Source organism: Dipteris shenzhenensis, chromosome 2, assembly GCF_047967505.1.
Source record: "Dipteris shenzhenensis isolate YYH24624 ecotype China chromosome 2, Dip_SZ_1.0, whole genome shotgun sequence".
Classification (NCBI taxonomy): domain Eukaryota; kingdom Viridiplantae; phylum Streptophyta; class Polypodiopsida; order Gleicheniales; family Dipteridaceae; genus Dipteris; species Dipteris shenzhenensis.
This window is the reverse complement of record NC_141597.1, coordinates 5,213,162-5,222,981: the sequence shown is the minus strand read 5'-3', so window position 1 is coordinate 5,222,981 and position 9,820 is coordinate 5,213,162. Positions and strand designations below refer to the sequence as shown.

General features: G+C 44.3%; 1 protein-coding gene across 1 annotated transcript; it reads right to left on the bottom strand.

Moving 5' to 3' along the window:
• Positions 1-255: 255 nt before the first annotated feature.
• On the bottom strand, positions 256-3,332 carry LOC147904265 (putative WRKY transcription factor 21). Its single transcript, XM_087385610.1, has 4 exons — positions 3,213-3,332; positions 1,664-2,544; positions 1,133-1,258; positions 256-1,008 (listed from the first exon to the last, which is right to left on the bottom strand). Exons 2-4 carry the CDS (start codon positions 2,446-2,448, stop codon positions 849-851), a joined length of 1,071 nt encoding a protein of 356 aa, XP_087241736.1. The 5' UTR covers positions 2,449-2,544; positions 3,213-3,332; the 3' UTR covers positions 256-848.
• Positions 3,333-9,820: the final 6,488 nt, after the last annotated feature.

The window sequence follows — 9,820 nt, the reverse complement described above, 5'->3', positions numbered from 1 at the left end:
TGTGTTGAATGATATTGTTGTGATAAATTGTTGGTGTTGAACTCAAATTAGCACATCAATTTTATTGCACTTGTACTCAAATTGCGAAGTCAAGCTCAACTTAGTTGGATTGCATACCCAGTTACTAGGAGAAATATAATTCACATGGGGCAAGAGACTCTAAATTTGGTGTAAGCTGTATCCCTTTTGCGCCAAGAAAACCGGAAGATGATAGCAAAAAACTTAACACAAGCTTCACAGCCCAAAATTTTGATGAACATCAAAAGAAGACTCCTGGTTTTACAAATGTACATTATCAATTGCACCATCGGACTTTCATATGCAGTCAATTGATCAAACCAGCTGGATACGTGTAAATGCTCAGCATCTCTCTTACATACCCCAGAATGCCCACAGTTGGTGCCAGTCGAGTAAACTAAAGATCATGTTGCACAACTGGTTGGAGACACAAAAATGCAACCAGGCGTCCTTGATTCCAATGAAAACTTTGGGGATTCTATTCAGCAAGTTCTGGAAGTCTCTAGCTATTTTGTGCTTACAAAACTAGCAGCCGAGTCTGCTTTGAAAATGCAGCTGCAGGCAATAGCCATGTAAAGCAATGCCAAAGCCTGTGCTTTGATGTTGAACCAAATGCAAGACATTGGTGCTGGAACTTCAGCCTGCCCATGACACATGGTAATTGGACTATGAGCCCAGAGTGGATCCATTTCCTGTGAAAATTGGCCAATTTTTTGGATCACTTGACCTTTCGTGCCCGCCTTTTGAAAACTCACTGTGACTACATGCTTGCACCAAGCCCATCACTGACAGATTATGGGAGGTTACTTTCAACAACAGATGCACACCGTTTACTGAGAATGGACAACCACAGTACCACCATCTGACATGATATGCGGATGGTTGTGATCCCCCTCATATGTGACAATCAACATCGTTGGATCATCTAAGGAGCGCTCTACATGCTTTCTGGCAGGACAGCCCTTCATGCTGCTGCATTTGTAGTACCCCCTGTAAACCAACAGATCTTCCTGTATGTTAAACAGAAACCTCCCTGCATGGCAGATTCGATACTTACAAGAACTGACATAAAAATAAACTTACTGGAAACTTGAAGCACACAAGCAACAGATACCTGGGATGGGGAGACCCTTTAATTGGCTTCTGCCCATATTTCCGCCATGAGAAGCCATCTGGTGGGATATCAGCCAGCTTAGGGCTGATGGCTGGAACTTGGATTGTCCGTCTAACCCTTAGTTTCCTGCAAAGTGGGAGATAATCCTTAATACAGAGTACCCATGCTTTAAATCCACCCGATCATCCTAGATATAGAATATCACATGCTTTCATTCCAAGTGACATATCACTAAATAACATGATATGTACACTCATCAGGGCTATAGGGCAATGGGAGTGGGGCAGGGAACAGAGAAAGACACGGATGCAGGTGTGGGGTTAAGGGGGAAGAGAGCAAAAGACACAGATGCGGGTTCCAGACCCAAAATCTTGCATACCAGATCTAATGCTATCAATAGCAACCAGCCATACTGAGATTGGAATACCCATATTGAAACAAGGGGGGGAAAGCATATGAAGTCCACGAAGCAAACTCTATCCTCATCATCACATATTACTTAGAAGTGGAAAATCTAAAACCATGTCTTACCTCCTTTTGGAGCAGTGGCATCTCCCGTTGGCTCCACACTTTCCTCCTGCTTCGTCACCCTTACCAGAGCATTTCCTCTTAGGAGAAGCTCCTATTCGCTCTTGCAAATGGGTAAATGATGGATGAAGGATCAGGTGCTTGTCTTTGGACACGCTGCCCTCCATACTGAGGGATGATAAGAAAGACGTTGTAGAAGACAGAGGCGTGCACGTAACCGAGTCATCCATTTTCAGGTGTGGAGTTCTTAATAAAAAGTCAGGCTGACAATTAAGAGGCTGCACTCGCAAGGGAGGTTGAGCATGGAGTGTGTGTCGTTGAAGCATTTGATTTTGGTATCTAAATAGTGTTTCCATGCTTCCATTGCTTACCCCTGCCGAAGTGCTTTGGCGTGGCAAATATTTCCCTATATTGTGCAGAAGCCCAAGCTCAGGAGGAGACGAGGCAAAAGAAACAGGCTCCTGAGTGCTGCGACAATCCAGACGAAGATGAGGACCATCCATAAACTCATGCTCCAGGCCACCTGAAGGGGCACCATTCGGCTTGCTGGGACCTCGCCTGACCCTTGCATGTCCTTTCCTGCTCAACAGGCTGACCATCTTGCGAAACTTTGAAAGGGCTTCACCAGCAACCGTGCTGCAGTCTTCTGACAAAAGCCTCTGCTGCTGTTGGTGCAGAATATGTAGGAGACGATGCGCACTCTCCAGACCAGCCTTGGCAGCCTCTTGTACCTCATGATCTCTGTCTGGTTTTGCGGCAAGGCACAAAGCCAGTTCCGCCTCAGGCATTGCTGGCGTTGGCAATTATCTCAAAGTAATTACAAGTAATACCTTGTTATATCCTGAAGCATTTCTAAGCAATAGCAATTCCGCTACAGATAACACCTGCAGAGACAGCCCAAAATTTTGGAATTACAGTGGGGTACGTCCTCACCACGCTCTCCTCCATCCGATACTCTGTGAATGCTTTACTCAAGTAAACTCAACGGTCAGAGGATGTTTCACCAACCACCTCAACAAAAGAACGGACGCTAGGTAGCCAAAACAAAGCGGGCAACAGAACTTGGTGACAGCGGAATAAGAGAAGTAAATTCGTGTATTCAATCCATTCGCATGCCATGCACGAATACCCCTTCTATACACGATCAGATCGTGAAGAAGGTACACTGGTTGATTTTGCCGTAAAAGGAAAAGAAGACAGCAGCACGGATTGCAGGGGAGCCTAGACTAAAACGTTATACGTCTTGCATCGCGTGGAAACAGCACAGCGTCAACCACCTCACAAAAAGGGGGAAAAGGCCGGCCCCATCGCTCCAGAGATGCTTGACGAGTCGGATCGCGTTGCGTACAAATAACCAAAAAGCAAGCGAGACATAGGCATGGGGAGGCGTTGCAGATGCTGTGCGCAATTGGCGCTAACAAAAGATACGAAATGCTGAGGAGGGATAAGATGGGAAGAGGCGAGTGATCGGACCCTAGAGAAGAAGGGGGGGGGACAAAATTGGGGACGGAAACTGCAGGAAGAGTACAAGAGGGCTCGAGAAGAAGAGTACCGGAAGCTGCGAGATGCACAAATTTGATTGTAGGGGAAGGAGAGAAATTGGGGGTTTTGCAGGAGGAAGAAAAAGACGATGAAGAAGAAGGAGATGAAATGGTAGGCGAAGTGGAAAAACTCAAAGAAACTAAGGCGAAAAAGAAAGGAAAGTTGCAAATCCGGAAGAGAGAGAAAACTCCCCTGCCTTCAAATGGTTCTAGAGAGAGGAGATAGAAAGATGCCGCCCCCCCTCCTCACTATTTCTCTCCTTTTACTTTTCTTTTTGAGATCTCTCTCTGCAGTCTTTCATTAATTTGTTGAAAATTCTTTCCTAATGGCTTCCTGCCACGTCACTTCCCCCGACCGCCAGACGTTAGCCAGTCACCGTTGACGGGTGGCCCCCACTCTTCCCACCGGCTTGACCGGTTCCCCCGGTCTTGCCGGTCCCCTCCCCAGGATCTCGCCGCGTGGCCAAGTTTCGGAACCGTAGCCGTCCGATGCAAGGCAGGCTGCAGTTTGACTTTGTAGCGTCGCGGATCGGAATTTCAACGTGTAATAATTTTGCGACACATATTTTTATGGGGAAAATAAACCCAAAAAAGGAAGTTATGATGCGGGGTGTAATGAAGAAAGGGGAATTTTTATATAAACACAACGAAAAAGGACAAGAATTGAAGGGTGAGTGCCCCCAAAAAAAAAAAAAAAAGGTTCAATGCCCACGCGCGCCCATGATTAGGAAAGGTTTTCGTATAAATTAAATTCCAACCGAACTGTATGGTGATTTAAAGGCAAAGTCATCCTCCAATCACAGCTCCAAGTGCCATGCTTTCAATGCCCATCCTCTGCTGCAGGAGCCTGGAAGCCAAACGGAAATCTCAACGAGTGGAATCATTTCCGTATGGTTGAGGAGGTGGTGGTCGTAAATTCGCTCACCGAATCTGCCTGGCAGCTTTCCATCGATTCCATTGTTTTTCTTTTGCTTGCGGTCCGAAGTTGCGGAGAATCGGTTGTGCAACGTGCTCTCCTCAGTCCTTTGTCCGGCGCTGGACGGTTTGTGCCGTTGTCAAAAGTAGCAATTGAGTTCAGTTGTTGCACTACTGGTGTGTGACAATGTGTGTGTGTGCGCAGTCAATTGCAATTGTTGTGTGCAGGGCAATGCGACCTCGCAGAGGCTCGCACCATCGCACGGAGCCTCTGCGCCCGAATCGAGCCAGTGGAGTGGTCCGGCGATGTTGAATCTTCTTTATAGACTTCTGTGATTGCTGTGTGAGCAGTGAGCACTGATCTGAGCCTGTGAGAGTCTTGTCTTTTATCTGGCTATATGCTGCGCAGATGTTCCCTGGAAACGTCCGGCTCACCCCGGCGCCAGACCGGCGTGCATTTGAGCTGTGCCAATTTGCACTTTTGCCACCCTCGATCCTTGCTTGGATAATCGATTGCTGGTGCGGTCACCGATCCTCCATACAATGTGATGATAGATATCATCGACGAGAGCATCTGTCGTATATTTCAATTATTATCCCGAGGCGATGTCAAATTCGAAGTTCGACCACTATCCGCGCTGCTGGACCCTGGTCACTTCACTCCACCATCGTACAGGGCCCAATGACTCAAAGGACACCCTCCGACCTCGCCAGTTGCCTGGGCGGTTAAACCGAACGAGCGGATAATGAACACACGAGGATTGAGCGTACAAAACGTTCACTGCTTTAGCTTACATGGTACTAAAAATTGTCTTCTAGGTTCTAAGGTGCTTGTTTTTTTAATTTAAAAAATTGAACTAGGGTGGAGTATAGGGGAACTACGGAATGAATTACGAAATTGAACTAGGGTGGAGTATAGGGGAACTACGGAATGAATTACGAAATTTATAATAAGTTGATTAAAACTAACAATGTTTTAAATTGAAATGAAAAGTAAGCTCAGAATATTAGAATTGTACGCCTTTCCCTTTTTTGTACTTAAAAAGCAAAGATATACTTTTACCCACGAGTTTTTACGCTATTTGAATAAAGCCTTCATGATTGACAGTAATTAAAGTCAATCTAAGGGCTCGTATTTGTAAGGGCTAAAATTAATCGAGGGGCTCATATTCGTTACAGGTGACTCAAGGATATGGAAGAAAACCAAAGAATATGATTTTCGTAAGTCTTGAAAATCAAGAAAGGGAAATACCTTACTATAAACTAAGGAGGCAATAGTAGGTCCGAGCAAATTTCTCTTGTTGCGAGTACCTCAACACAAAAACAGATAAGAATTTAGAATATCTAAAAGCAAAAGTCAACAAACAAGGTGAAATTCAAAACATATATATACATGTATATATAATATACTTTATATAACCACATATAGTGTGGGCGGGGAGGTGGCGCGCTTTCTTTCCCAAAGAGTTATAATCCGAGGGAATGGGCCTTTCCCTGTGCGTCGAGATTGGAATCGCCAAGAATATTAGCGCCGAGATTGAGTATCGCAAATATGTAAGAGACTGACACATTACCTAAATCTCAATGGGCGTGTTTGTATTCCAAGTTGAACATCCAAATTCACATACACACCAAGTATGTATGTCTGCTTCACTTTCTGAAAAGATACAAAAAACACATGTGAAATGGAAACAATATTAAAATATGATATTATTGAAGAACAAATGATTAGTCTAGCTTTTATATATAAAAACTATATAAATTTTAAATCTTTTGCAAGCTGCAGCATCCATATTATAGAGAACAAAGACTTTCCAATCTCGGTAGTACCAAGGATAATGAACCTTTGTATAGCCATTCTTCATCTCATCCGTAATAAGCCCCAAAAAGTCATCATATACACTCCGATTCCGAATCAATCTGTTCAATGCTCGCTGCTGCATCATGATCCCAAGTTTTTGCAGTCTAAATGCGTGGTATATGTTGAGTTCCCTAGGCTTGAGGGGCACCTGGAAGCAGTGGCAGGACTGCTCGGACCTGTGCTTCATATCCATGCTCTTCGACAAAGCGGAGAAATGAGGTATGCTTGGATTATGTGGAACCAGTTGGAGGATCAGCTTCAACTTTCAAGGCAGTGTACTACTGTTGAATTTTACGGAGAGAGCGTCGGGTGAGATATTCTGCCTTGCCATGGGGCTTCGAGTGAGATATGCCGCAACTTTCTTGTACGGAGAAACAACAAATTATCTCTGTCAGTCTACCTTTTTGGCTTTACACCAATCCAAATGTGCTTAGAGCATCATAGAACTGAGGTTCCTTGTCAACTTCAATTTCAGGCGGGTCATGGGAGGGCTAGCTTTTACACCGGAGGGTTGCCTTTGCAACAAATTGCTCGAAAGAGCCTACTGCCCAATGATTTTGGATTAGATGCACCAAGGAAAGGTTGCCACTTTCTGCTAACAAAACCACGCGAGTCGATGTGTAAAATTGGCATCCATGGGATACCTTGGAGGCTGTCCTTTTAGAGACTGTGTTGCAAATAGAGTTCTTAAAGGTTAAAGTAGACAATGTAAGGTTGAGTAATCACCTACCACAAGCTTGACGTCTCGAATCACAAGAAAAAACCTAGGTGCAGGCAAGGCAAGGTTGATTATCTTGGATCCTTACAAAGTTGTAGCTCAAAGGTTTTAGGACAGTAGCTCCGGAAGCTCATAGCATTGCCAACTGTTTTGCGAACAAGGGCGATGGAGTCCGAAAATGCATAGGGTTGTAAACGTCTCAATCCATGCAATTAACAGGCTCGCATGAAATCAAATAGTCCATCCAAGGTGTAGAAACTTTTTAATCTTGATGGGCAATCTGTCGCGGGAAAAAAAAAGGCTTAGGATCAATTCTGCGAGGAGTGGACTCGTTCCAACATCTCTCTCTCTCTCCGTTTCTCTCTCGTTGTCATCTACAAGAGGTTGCATGAGTTTTGAAACGATAAACAGGTAAAAGGAGAGTGGACAGAATATGCAATCAGTCATGCCTTTTCATGCACGTAGAGTTGAAGGCCTTATTACCCAACTTACCTACCTCCTCCAGGTCAAGAACACAAAGCTCCTCTACTACCTGCTATGCAATCTTAGCGGAAAGATCCCAACGCTTCCTCTGCCCTTGGAGATAAAACACCCTGAGCGGTGAAGACTCCTGATTACTCTAATTAACCTTTTTTATCTTAAAAGCTTTTGATTTTTTGTCAATTTATAAGGAGTGTTGTAGCCCTTAGATCAATATTAAATCAAGGGCTTGTAATTAGAACACGTGGCTCAAGGAGAGCTCAAGGAACCTAAACTTCTCCCTAGGCTACCTACCGTAAAGAGGTTTGCTTATATATTACTTAGTAAAAACCAAAGGATAACTCATACAAAATGCTCTGGAGACGCGAGCTCTAGCACCCTCCTCTGGCTACTAGCCATTTAGCCTAGACACCTATGTCTACGATTGCTTGCTTACAAGACAATGAGAATATAACAAAGCCATTAACAGAGGCATCATAGCGGGCAACCCAGATCCTATGCAACGTGGCATATCTGATCACGTCCCACAGAGTAGATTTATCAGGCCCAAGGTCAGCTCTGAAAATAGCTGCTCCTTTGGAGATGAATTCGATACCCAAACCCTAATTAGCACAGTGCGAGCGGATAATCCCCCATACGTTTCGAACCTAGGGGCATCCCCAAAACAGGTGGGTGAGAGTTTCAGCTGCAGATTTGCACAGCTTACACTTGTCGTCCACGTGTAACCAAGGGACATGGCTGCCAATAGGGAAATGTCCTCCACCTATCCTCCATAGTCGTGCGAACCTGCCGCGCCACATCAGTTCAAGGTCGTCTCTTAACCATCTGTCATTGAGCTTTTGAAACCAACCCTCCTTGTAAGCAAGGAGCTTATCCAGTGCTTTGGTAGTAATTTTGGATAAGGGGGTATCCCGCCCCCACTCCCACTCCTCCGGCACTTAACCTTCAGAGGGTTGAACATTGGTAGGCCACTCGTTCGGGATCTTGCACAAAAGTCCACTTATAAAGTCCAGTTCGGACTGAGTCTGTAGAAATTTAGCCCCAACCAGCATGGGGGACAACCAGTCTCATTCTCGTGCATCTCAGAGGTCCTCCCATGAGTGTATCCCCTTGGCATCAATCTGCCCTGCAATCCTTTCATTACCCATTGCAAAGAAGCCGCCAGGCCACTTGCCACCAAATGGATAGCCGAAGGAAGTAGTCTTCCTCCCCTATAGGAAGGCCCTTCCAGGCAAGCATATATAACCCCTCCTTCCACACCGCCACCAGTCTGTTAAAGAAACTCCCCTTCAAGCACAAAGGAGTGACTGAAAATACCTTGGTCCACATATCTAGCATCCGAAAGTGTTTGACACTGGCATTACGAACTGCATGCTTCAGAAACTCAACCCACGGTTCCTTGGAATCCAAAAATTGCACCCACAGCTTCATAAGGAAAGAGATGGAGTGTCTCCTCCAGTCTGGGACTCCAAAACTCCCCAGTCTTTTTCGTGCACACAAGATCAGACCAGGAAAGCCATTTCCATTTGGTCTTCTTCCAAATGAACGCCCTTAAGTGTTTTTCAATTAACAGCACATGGGTTTTGAAAAAAGCACAGATAGACAGAATATAAAAAGAGGCCACCGCCAAGATATGCTTAACCACTACAATGCATCTACCTAGCAGATTCAGGGGGACCTTTGACCATGCATCGACTTTGGCCTTGAACTATGTTGCTTGAAGAGGTATGCATCTTTGTCCTTTGTAGTGCTTGATAACAAGTTTTTTATGAATTAGGCTTTTTGTGCTACTATTGTTGTAAGCAATCAAAAGGTGACCTCTGTCAAAGATTGAATATGGTTATTAGGGAGTCATGCAATCCACCTTGGAGTGGGCAATGGGCATAGGAGCATAACTAGCACACAAGGTGGAGGTGAATGGTTTGGGCAAGATTGATGAGGGGGTTGTGTAAGGCCCCTAGTACTGGGTTGACATAGTCATTGGGAATGACTTCCTCAATCGCCATCTCCCCTTTCGTTTTTATGCTAGTACTTTGATTTTTTTTTTGGAGTTCTTAAAGGAAGCACGCGAGGAAATGTATTGATCGCGTGCATGTTTTTTTTATAACATGTCAAATTTATTAAACAAGGTCAATGGGGTTACCAAAATTCAGCATATTACAGAGGTTTTTCAGAGCAAGCTATCAAATTGCATCTAAATTTGAATTTCGTAAATAGGAATTTAAGTTTAGGGTTTGCGTGTGGCACATAGTCTTTTTCATTTTGCATATAACCACACATTTGTGTGGGAGGAACTAGCACACTTCCTCTCTTAAAATTAGAAGACCAAGGAACGTCCCCTTCTTTGGGTTCATATCAGCTTGCATTTAGCACATAGCATTTTGCATATAGCATGTAGCCATATGCATTTAACACTTTATATTTCACACATAAAATGTATAACACCTCTACCTTAAGTTGATAGCAATTTGAATGTAGCATATAGCAATTTGAATACAGAACATAGTAATTAGCTCTTTGCATTCTGCACATAGCACTTTGCATTTCACACATAATACTTTACATTTAGCTCATAACCACACATTGTGTGGGGGGAGAGTTGGCACACTTCCTCTCCAAAAATTATAAGACCAACAAACATGCCC

Coding starts and splice junctions, on each gene's coding strand:
- LOC147904265 (XM_087385610.1), bottom strand. CDS start 2,448: ATGCCTGAGGCGGAACTGGCTTTGTGCCTTGCCGCAAAACCAGACAGA. Junction 1,259..1,663: donor TGCCACTGCTCCAAAAGGAG/GTAAGACATGGT, acceptor CCCACTTTGCAG/GAAACTAAGGGTTAGACGGA. Junction 1,009..1,132: donor AAAGGGTCTCCCCATCCCAG/GTATCTGTTGCT, acceptor GTTGGTTTACAG/GGGGTACTACAAATGCAGCA.